Raw genomic sequence first — 10,352 nt, 5'->3', positions numbered from 1 at the left:
GGGGGGGGGGGGGGGGGCATGTGAGAGCTCCTGTGTACACATTGTATGTACAATATCTGCTAACCCTGCAATAATTTGATTCAATGCTTCAGGATTTACATCCTATTATTCCACCTGAGAAAAATAAAGACGATATTCTTCTTTTCTTCAAGCTTTATGATCCTGAGAAAGGAGAGCTGAGGTATATGTTGTGTCTTCCCGTGAGTGGANTTTTTTTTTTTTTTTTTTTTTTTTTTTTTTTTTTTTTTTTTTTTTTTTTTTTTTTTTTTTTTGTCATGCCAGATATGTAGGTAGGCTTTTTATGAAGAGTACAACAAAGCCTGTTGAAATTTTGGATAAACTAAATAAAATGGCAGGCTTTGATCCTGATCAAGAGATTGAACTTTTTGAGGTATGTTCATGATATGTTCTGCCTTTTCTTTCCTCAAATTTTGTTGTTCCAAGTAACCACATTTATTTATAGACAATTCTTATTCAAAAATTCATTGGTTGATCTTCAGGAAATAAAGTTTGAGCCTTGTGTCATGTGTGAACATCTAGATAAAAGGACTTCATTTCGACTAAGTCAGGTAGGTATCAGCTTATTGCTCTTATTATTGCATTTGCTCATATAAGTGCCGCTCATTTGTCACCACTTTGTTTTTTTTTTTTCTTCAGATTGAGGATGGGGACATTATTTGCTTTCAGAAATCCCCTATTGATAGCGAAGAATGCAAGTACCCCGATGTTCCTTCATTTTTGGAGTATGTACATAATCGTCAGGTACAAATCCTGAATGGATGACATCGCTATCCATAATCTATTGCACAAGGGTTTTTCATTTTGTTATGAACAATCAACCCTCAACTTAGGTTACTTGTCATGTAGGATAAAATGGGATGCTGATATGCTCTTAACATTTTGGCACATAATGGACGCAAATTAAAATTTTGCATTATTGTCAACATTGAACATATTGGATCCACAAATTAGTTTTTTCCTTTTGGGGATAAGAAATGAAACTATGAGATTATGACTAGGGCCGTTCAATTACAATCATGAAACTCAATTGAAATTAGGGTTTCAGTGTGGTGAGAACTTTTATCGATACTATGTTAAAGGCGCTTGAAGGAGAGAACTTTCTATCGATACTATGTTAAAAGGCGCTTGAAGGAGAGAACTTTTTGTTGATACTATGTTAAAAGGCGCTTGAAGGAGAGAACTTTTGATTCTCTTTAAAATTTCTCATTTTAAACCTCATAAATTCTACTTTGTCTATTGGATGCCTATTGGAGTAGGAAGTTTTTCAGATGGCTTTTCAGTTGGCCAAATAGATTCTACTTTGTCTATTGGAGTTATTAACTCATCCAATTGACATTCCCTCTTCAATGAATGTTTTCCTTTGGGAAATAGCACATAAAGCCATTAGCTCGAGTAAAAATCTACAAAAAGGAATGTACTACATAACTCTATTTCCAAGTTGGTGCCCATTATATACAAGAAAGACAACGAATTACAAAGGCACTTATTTATGCATGCACATACGCTTAGAATTTTTGAACATCTCACTTGCCCCAGGCAGGTAAAGGATTTATTGGACATGTCCTTAACGTACCACTCCTTTAAGAAGGCAAAAGCCCTGCTACAGAAAAATCTCGTTATGGCTTTCTTTTGGAATCTGTGGAAAGAAAGAAATCAACAAGTATTCACGGAGAGGACACAAACTTAGACATCGAATCACAAAGCCACTTATGAAGTAGTTTGCAAATAACTGTTTTACGTCTTTGAGAACGCATAGAGCAGGATTATCAGTTGTGTAATGGTACTTGCTTGAGATCGATTTGTAAAATGATGGTGATATGCATTGGTTGATGCTTGTATGTGGTTTTTTGCATTCTAGGTTGTTCATTTTCGAACTCTAGAAAAACCCAAGGAGGATGACTTTTGTATAGAACTGTAAGTAATTCCACCTGAATTTTTCTTGTTTCAATTGAGATCATTCATAGTTGGCTCAGTTCAATGTGCATAACTTTTCTTTCTATAGGTCGAAAGTTCAAACTTATGATGAAGTTGTAGAAAAGTTGGCAGAACGAATTGGACTGGACGATCCATCCAAAATCAGATTGACTGCACATAATTGCTATTCTCAGCAACCTAAGCCACAGCCTATCAAATATCGGGGTGTAGATCATTTGTCAGATATGTTAGTACATTATAACCAGGTATTTTTTTTTTCTGGATTTTAATTCTGTATTCTCGTTTGCCCATTTGCATGATTTGGGGCTGAAATCTGGGTTACATGTTGACAGATGTCTGATATATTGTATTATGAAGTCCTGGACATTCCCCTTCCAGAATTGCAAGGTCTGAAAAATCTGAAGGTTGCTTTTCATCATTCCACAAAAGATGAGGTACGAATTGCTTGTGGCACAAATTTTCTTTTTCAGGTTGTCGTCAGGCTTTGAAACATTTTGTTTATATTGTTCAGGTGGTTATTCACAATATTAGATTACCTAAACAGAGTACCGTTGGCGATGTTATTAATTTACTTAAAACAAAGGTATGAACTGTCTTCTTTCAATTATTACTTATAGAAGCAGGAAGATCAAAGTTTTGATAGGCAGAAAACACCATCTCGTTGTCTTCTGTTATTATTCCTCGATTCATTTACAATCCTTCACTTTCGTTAGTGATTTTATTTTATTACACCTTACAGGTTGAGTTATCTCATCCAGATGCGGAACTTAGATTACTAGAAGTTTTCTATCATAAGATCTATAAGGTAATGATATGCTTGATTTTGGATTTAATAGTTTCTCTTGGATTCAGTTCTTATGAGATCTTCATCTACTTGTTAGGGAGCTTTTAATAAAGTATCTTTTTGCTATTTTCTTATAATTAGTCTGTAGTTGATGTTGATATTTACCCCACCAAGCTAGCTCTGCCCCATTTAAACCCATCAAAGTGAAACAACGGCTTTCTGGAGGAAGGTTATTGATCTGAAATATGGGACCACCCCTCTGAACAACAAACAAGGCAGAAATTCCCTTAGAACAACCAAGGGTCCTTGGAAATCCATTATGAAACATTGCTCTCTGATTCATGATAGAATATTCTGTAAATGAGGGCCTTTCTTGGCTTTATCCTTTCTATGCAGCATTCTTAATCTCAAAGTTACAAAGAAGACTGCCTTTCATGGCTTGGCCTCCACAGTAGTGCTCTATGCAGCATTCTTAATCTCAAAGTCATCTCATGGTCTCTTGTAAATGAGGCCTTTGGGAACTTTATCCTTTCTTCAACTGGCACCCGGTCCTTCTAGAAGATCCCAATCTTCTCCTGTCTTACGCCCCTGGAGAGCATCCCTTCAAAACGGAGAAAAATATGATATGGGAGAAATTTATATGAGCCTTCTTCTGGAATTTGCTGCAAGCAAAAAACAGAAAAATATTTCAAGACAAAGACCTCCCTTTTCATAGATTCTTTTGATGCTATAGCCATTACAGTTGTGACTTGGTGTAAATGTTCTAGCTTTCACTTTCCTTTCCAATTGGAAAGGTCTCATGTAATTCCTATTGTGAGTGGGGGGGTCTCCCCCTTGTTTTGTCATTTCATACGAGATTGTTTCTTTTACAATATATATATTTAAGGCCTTGGTTATATTATTTTTTCTATGCTTTTAATTGTAACTATGATTCATTTTCACAGATCTTTCCACATAATGAAAGAATTGAGAATATAAATGACCAATACTGGACACTGCGTGTGGAGGAGGTCAGTGTTTTCGCCATGACAATTATTTCTAATTATTGTTTTCTTTTTGTCCATATTGTTTGAGGTCAGACACATCATCATACCCTTTGTTGAGGGTTTTTGGTGATTTGCTTTAACCATGAGAGTATGAAATCGGTTGTTATTAGTGTTAAACTTGTTGCTAAGCTTCTATTGTTTCTGATGTGAATATCAGATCCCTGAAGAGGAGAAAAACCTTGGTCCTCAGGATCGTTTGATTCATGTGTACCACTTCAGCAAAGAGACGGCACAAAACCAAATGGTATGAAATTGATATTCCTCTTGAGTTTTCTGAAATAGCTTCCAGCAATTTGATTATTCCGGCTTCTTAAAGCTTTCTTATACCACACCTTTTAAAGTGCGTTGTTTATCCAACAGCAAGTTCAGAATTTTGGAGAACCTTTTTTCTTGGTCATTCATGAAGGTGAGACTTTGGCTGATGTGAAAGTTCGCATACAGAAGAAACTTCAAGTTCCAGATGAGGAGTTCTCCAATGTAAGCTCTTGAACCTGCTTTCTGCTGTGCATTCCCTTGTCTTTTCCATTGCAATTTATTTTGGTGCATAATTCTATTTTCTTTTCCAACTTCATTTCCCCAGTGGAAGTTTGCATTTTTCTCCCTGGGGCGGCCAGAATATCTGCAGGATTCCGACGTTGTCTCCAATCGGTTTCAGGTACTTCCTGCTTTAACTGTAAAACTATAAGGTTCTCAATTGTTTGATTGGGTGTTACCCTTTAAAGAATGAACTGATTGTTTTGAATCCATACAAATATACTATGCAGAGGAGAGACATTTATGGTGCTTGGGAACAGTACCTTGGGTTGGAGCATTCAGACACCACTCCCAAGAGGTCTTATGCTGTCAATCATGTGAGGGTCTTTAACCATCTTTATGGTTATGATGTACTGTAGACAGGTTTTTTATAAGTTAGATTTAGGTATAATCAATCTTATACAGTGACATTTCATATGGTAACGACCGAATTCTCATAAATGTTTTGCAGAACCGTGCCACATACGAGAAACCTGTGAAAATATATAACTGAACATAGCGACCGTCTACCAATACTTGAGCCATATGAAGTCCCACTTCGTCAATTGTGGAAGAAACATAGAATATGCGAATGAGAGGTGCGTATGAAGAAACAACAAAGCTACTATTGAGTTTGCAGTTAATAGGAATTCAGTGATATATAGTTTTTGTTTTCCCTTTTCCTTTTCAATTAAAATGGGGTGAGGGAGGGAGGGAGGGAGGTTGGTTTTTCCTCGGGCGTTTTGCTGTTCGATTCTTCCATCTGAGGCTCTGCCATGTGTTTTTCTAATGCACTCCTTAAAGCTTGAGCTTTATAAAAGGTTGGTTGGTGGGTTATGATGAAGGTGTAGTGTAATTTAGCAGCAGGTACATAACAAGTTCCTTCTTCTCTTCTTTTTTTATCCATCTGATGAGGGGATGTATATTGAGTTTTATAGTTGTTGGCAGTGTTTTTGTCTCAATTCATTATTTTTACCCTCTTTTGGTGGTGCTTGCTGGTTTCCCTTAGATGATTGATGAGATGAGTTTGTGAAACTTTATAATCCTTGTGTACATCCTCCTCAGCACTGCAGTGTAGTGTATAACATGTTCATATACCCCATTTCATTGGTACTAATGAAAACCTTTCCAACTAATTTTCTGTGTGAATCACATTTGGCTTAGAGGCAAGTATTTTAGACTTCTAAACTTTTAATTTTATGTCTAATAGATCGTTGAATTTTCAATTTTGATTGGGTATTCTTGTTTCGTACGAACTGACTAATAGACAAAATTTTGAACGTTTATGTCATTATTATATCGAGATAAGTGTGCCCTTGTTCAAACTATACATTCTGTTTGAACCCTTTCAAATCAAAGGGTTTGAAAGGGTTCAAAGATTCTTACGTTTAGAAGATTTCAAAACCAAAACAACTTTCAAAGAGTGCCTCTTTGAATCTTCATCCTCCCCTCGTCATCAGCAGTCTGATAAAATATGCCTCTTCGAATCTTCATCCTCCCATTGTCATCAGCCATCTGGTAAAATATCCTCCTCCCTTCCTGTTTAGGTAATGTGTTCAAGGCTCCAGAATTAGTCGACTGAAAATTCATATCGTGTAAAGTTAGGGTTCATCAAATTGAATTTGGGGTAGTAGTTTACTAACGTACCTCTGATGTTGAAGGACGTGCAGATTCAAATGAAACCGAAGATGATGTTGAATACAGGTTGGGTTCGGGTTGAGCTAGGGTTTTGTGAACGGAGGATTGAATCTCGGTTTCGATAACTTCAACATTCCATAGAATCCATTCCTGTGTAACGGTACGATGTGGCGCATCGTGAGTGACCGAGTTCCGCCACGGCGGAACACCGCCGTTGCCTCTCAAGAAACTAACGTACTGCGTTTTGAGTCTCACAAGCGAGCGTTCCTTGATCGGCTCCCACTCATGCGACGAGTCCAACCGCTCTGGACGAGTCTGCAGAACCTTCATGCCGGTCATTCCGAGAAATAACCGCTGGTTCGACGCCGTCAAGTACTTGCCGTAGCAGCTCTTGAGCCGGATTCTTGAATCAGAGAACCTAACAAACTCAACGCTCCATCTCGCATTCTTCGTCCATCCGTTTCGACTCTGAGTAACGGACTCCTCATCCTCGTCGGCAAACAAATACTTCTTGGTATGGCTTCGGAGCAGCACCACCTTTGCGTTGCGGAACAAATCCATGTTGGAACAAGCCTTATTGGACAAATACGAAACTCCATAATTAATTATATAAAAAATGGCGGAAGCATCTGATGCTATGCCTGGGGAAAAACGTGACTGTCACAGTTTTACCCGTACTTCCACTCTCCAATCATAATCCTCCACGTGTTTCATTTTACTTTGATTTGACTCTTTCTGTCCACGTGGCAACTGGTCAAAGAACCTTCCTCGCTTCTTCCATCTCTCCTCTTTTAAAGTTTTTGGAATAAAAATGGTTCTTTGTTATCTTGCAAATTCCACGATTTAATTACCAAATTAATATTTGACAAAATATTAATTAAAGAATAATTTATATTTTGGTAAAAAGAGAAAGATATCAAATATCTGTATTTTGAAATTTTATTAAAAAAAATATATTTACCTACCATTTGATTTTGTATGATGAACCAAAAAAAAAAAAAAAAAAAAAAAACAGAGAGAATGTTATGAAGGAAAGTCCACGTGGCTACATGAGGGATGGGGAGCCACGTGACACGTCAGTTTTTTCTTCACAAGACACGTGTCAGTGTGTTCTGTTCAATTTAATTACATTTTTTTTTTCTATAAACAAAATCAATATCTTTTAAGTTTAAAATTAAGAATAAAAAATATCATTTTAAATCAAAAATCAAAAATAAAAAACTAAATATTTTGGTTTTATTTTAAAATGGAGCAATATTTAAAAAAAAAAATTGAAATCTTACCAAACTTGTATTTGAGGATAAATTTGTAATTTAACATAAAAAAATATTATTTTATGATATGGAAAAAAGGGATTAATTGGATTTTTCTTTTTCATTGAACCACCTACCAGTAAAAGACCGTAGTGGGAAATAGCAATAGAACACTTGGAATCCGCACTCTGCATGTAACCAGCCGCCATTTTCAACCACGGCACCCGCTGAAAGTGCGCGGCATCGTTATACTTTGAAACGAATTCTCCTTTTCTGTGGCGAACGAATTCCATTGCTCATCCCTCCTTCTCTCTAAGATTTTCGTTTCCTCTTTCGATTTTCTCGGATTTCTCTTCTTAACTTTCCCATTCTCCGTTTGGCTGAACAGAAATTTCAAGAAACCGAATAAAACAAGACCCGAGAACACGCCTTTTTCTTCCTTGTATAGTTTCGATTCGGTTGGTCTCCTTCTAGTTTGAGGTAAGTTTTGTTGAACTTTGGCATGCTGGTTCTGTTTTGCCCGATTTCTGTTTTTGTCGCTGATTCCTATTGTTTTCCCCCCCAAAATCCATGGGTCTCAGAATCTCCCCTTAAATTTTCAGGTGTTTTAGGGTTTTTTTTTATTTTTTTTTTATTTTTTAGTTTTATCTATTAGGTGAAAGATGAAATTCGGCGAGACGTTCATGGAATATTTGCACGGAGATCGAGAGTGGTTCCTGGACAAATGTTCGCATGTCGAGTATAAGCGGCTGAAGAAGGTTCTTAAGAGTTGTCGGACTTGCAGACTTAATGATTCTTGCACCAATGAATGTGAATGCAAGTCTTGCCCTCGTAAGATCGTCAATACGTCGTTTTCTTCTGACTTCTTAGCTGGTTCTCTCTAATCAGTTGTTGGACTTTGAAATTAATTGAATATTTTGGCTTTGCAGTGTGTGATCAGCTGTTTTTTTCGGAGTTGATGAGGGAAGCCTTGGATATTGCGGGGTGTTTCAGCACGAGAGTTAGACATCTTCTTCATCTTCATGTTGCTGGGGGTATTGAGAGATACATGGCGCGATTGGTTCAGTGCTTTAAAACTGATCAAACGACGATGATACAAGAAGGTCGCATGCTGATTGAATATGTTACGATGAATGCTATTGCTATCAGAAAGATTCTTAAGAAATACGATAAGGTGAGTTTCACCCTAAATAAATATTTTGAAGATTTGTGAATTTGACATTGGAATTTGTTTTTTACAATTTAAGAACATAATTTTTGTGCTTGAATAATCGACTACAGGTGCATAGCTCTGTAAACGGAAAGAACTTTAAGTTGAAAATGCGAGCTGAACATATTGAGCTTTTGCAATCACCATGGCTTATAGAATTGGGTGCTTTTTGTTTGAATTTTAAAAGATCCGGTGATGGAGATTTTCCCTCAGAATTCTCCACTCACTTTTCTTTTGATGTCGATGTTGATGTTGATGACACACCAAAAATGACATTGATGCTTCCAGATTCTATGAAGTTGGAATATGATCTTACTTGCCCTATATGCTTGGTAAGTTTTCTGGTCTTGGCTGTAATCCAGAGGGATGGCAGTAGTTGGAGTTCATTTGATAAGCCTCTGAAGTTGGATCATGTTACAGGATACACTATTTGATCCATATGCTTTGGGTTGTGGCCATCTCTTCTGCAAATCATGTGTTTGTTTAGCTGCTTCCGCGATGATCTGTGATGGACCAAAGGCTGCCAGCCCGGAGTCCAAATGCCCTGTTTGTAGAGAGGTTTGTGTTTGGTATTTGAAGCAATTAGATTATTCTTCATGACCAACTAAGATTTGAAAAGTTTGAGAAAAAGACAAATTCAGGAGAAAATTAAATGTCATGAACCACGATTGATGTAGTACTTGATGAGTGGAAATATCTCCAATGTTTTTTTTTTTTTTACTTCATACAACCATGTTCTTGAATGCTTCCTAGCTTAAACATGTTCTCTGATGCTAGTTTGCTTTTAAAATCTTGCTATTTACATGCCCATTAGTCAACATCCTATAATTAAAACCAAGAAATAACAATTTCTTCTGTCCTGTTTGCTTAGAATATCTGCTGTCACCTGTTATCCAGAATTTCATCTAAGTTCCCTTTTCTTCTATCTACTACTTAGATATCGTTTAAGAAAGTTCATCCCTTTTGAATGTTCTACTCTCGCTCAACACAACATTTATGTTGATGAGATATTTTACTCCATGAAAATTTAGAGGTTCTATTGAGCAAAAGAATCGAGCTATTATGACTGTTATTTGTTTCTAATGCAGACTGGGGTATATCCTAAAGCATTGCACATGATGGAACTGGATATGCTTTTGAAAAGAAGGTTTAGAAACTCGGAACCTCTTTCCTTTCCGTCACCATTATGCTTTTATTTAATAATAGTATCAACAAAAGCATGTCTATGTAGTAAATTTTAGTTGAGTTGGCATGATGAAATACAACTTATTGTTTTAACAACTCTATTCAGGTGTAAAGGGTACTGGAAGGAGAGGCTGACGGAAGAACGAGCGAGGGTGCTGAAGCAAACCAAAGATTTCTGGGATTCCCAGACTAGATTTGTGGTCGGTTATTAAAATTTACAGTACCACCATTTATCAATCTGATTTTCTTATACAACAGGCTGCTGCTGCATTTGTTGCCACTCTGGAGTTGGTGGTGGCAACTTTTCTTTTGAAAATAAGGTTGGCTGCTGCCTGTTTATGCAAAAGATCTGGTTGGAAATCCAAAAATCCACGCGTGCAAACACGGATGTGGACTCTTTCGAGTAAGAAAGTATTGACTTTGCCTTTGTTTTTGTCATTTTCCTTGTCCCTTCCAGATGCGGAGTATTTGATCTGGGTTTTGTCTTGAGTTACTTGAGATAAATAAAAGAAACAAAAACACACTTCAAAATGTAATGATTACCAATTACATTAAGTAGTCTAGTGGTTGGTTTGGTGGTATTTGTTTAAGAATGAACAATTATTGTTTTTCATATTTGCTTGGTTATATTAATAAATCTTCAACAACTAAAGTATGGTGTGGTTGGTGGTTAGATATTGGTACTACTTTTTCTTCTAGGTGGTAGTTTCTTTATTTGCTTTTTTTTGGGTTAAAATATTAAACAAATTAGAGTTTTGAATTTATGA

At 36.6% G+C, this 10,352-nt stretch overlaps 3 protein-coding genes across 5 annotated transcripts in view; 2 read left to right on the top strand and 1 right to left on the bottom strand.

Annotated features, from left to right (window-relative positions):
• Positions 1 to 5,435, top strand: part of LOC111791702 (ubiquitin carboxyl-terminal hydrolase 12-like) — a 19,322-nt gene extending 13,887 nt beyond the window's left edge. The window contains exons 18-32 of the mRNA XM_023673162.1: positions 92 to 181; positions 283 to 391; positions 501 to 569; positions 658 to 762; positions 1,880 to 1,935; positions 2,024 to 2,201; positions 2,289 to 2,390; positions 2,468 to 2,539; positions 2,696 to 2,761; positions 3,685 to 3,750; positions 3,944 to 4,030; positions 4,147 to 4,263; positions 4,367 to 4,441; positions 4,551 to 4,637; positions 4,772 to 5,435. Of these exons, the coding sequence (XP_023528930.1) occupies positions 92 to 181; positions 283 to 391; positions 501 to 569; positions 658 to 762; positions 1,880 to 1,935; positions 2,024 to 2,201; positions 2,289 to 2,390; positions 2,468 to 2,539; positions 2,696 to 2,761; positions 3,685 to 3,750; positions 3,944 to 4,030; positions 4,147 to 4,263; positions 4,367 to 4,441; positions 4,551 to 4,637; positions 4,772 to 4,813 (1,321 nt within the window). The 3' untranslated portion in view covers positions 4,814 to 5,435. The remainder of the gene's footprint in view (positions 1 to 91; positions 182 to 282; positions 392 to 500; positions 570 to 657; positions 763 to 1,879; positions 1,936 to 2,023; positions 2,202 to 2,288; positions 2,391 to 2,467; positions 2,540 to 2,695; positions 2,762 to 3,684; positions 3,751 to 3,943; positions 4,031 to 4,146; positions 4,264 to 4,366; positions 4,442 to 4,550; positions 4,638 to 4,771) is intronic.
• Positions 5,436 to 5,563: 128 nt separating this feature from the next.
• LOC111791706 lies at positions 5,564 to 6,609 on the bottom strand. Its single transcript, XM_023673170.1, has 2 exons — positions 5,947 to 6,609; positions 5,564 to 5,838 (listed from the first exon to the last, which is right to left on the bottom strand). The coding sequence occupies exons 1-2, from the start codon at positions 6,496 to 6,498 to the stop codon at positions 5,716 to 5,718; spliced, it is 675 nt and encodes a 224-aa protein (XP_023528938.1). The 5' UTR covers positions 6,499 to 6,609; the 3' UTR covers positions 5,564 to 5,715.
• Positions 6,610 to 7,330: 721 nt separating this feature from the next.
• Positions 7,331 to 10,240, top strand: LOC111791705 (probable E3 ubiquitin-protein ligase BAH1-like). 3 transcript variants are annotated; one of them, XM_023673169.1, is made up of 7 exons: positions 7,331 to 7,670; positions 7,846 to 8,006; positions 8,120 to 8,364; positions 8,472 to 8,732; positions 8,821 to 8,958; positions 9,489 to 9,547; positions 9,692 to 10,240. In XM_023673169.1, exons 2-7 carry the CDS (start codon positions 7,853 to 7,855, stop codon positions 9,795 to 9,797), a joined length of 963 nt encoding a protein of 320 aa, XP_023528937.1. In that variant the 5' UTR covers positions 7,331 to 7,670; positions 7,846 to 7,852; the 3' UTR covers positions 9,798 to 10,240. The 3 variants fall into 3 exon arrangements, with proteins under 3 accessions (XP_023528937.1, XP_023528935.1, XP_023528936.1); XM_023673167.1 differs by having other exon boundaries at positions 7,846 to 8,021; XM_023673168.1 differs by having other exon boundaries at positions 7,833 to 8,021.
• The last annotated feature ends 112 nt before the right edge of the window (positions 10,241 to 10,352 follow it).

This window comes from Cucurbita pepo, chromosome LG03 (assembly GCF_002806865.2).
Source record: "Cucurbita pepo subsp. pepo cultivar mu-cu-16 chromosome LG03, ASM280686v2, whole genome shotgun sequence".
NCBI classification, from domain to species: domain Eukaryota; kingdom Viridiplantae; phylum Streptophyta; class Magnoliopsida; order Cucurbitales; family Cucurbitaceae; genus Cucurbita; species Cucurbita pepo.
This window is presented reverse-complemented; position numbering and strand designations above follow the sequence as displayed.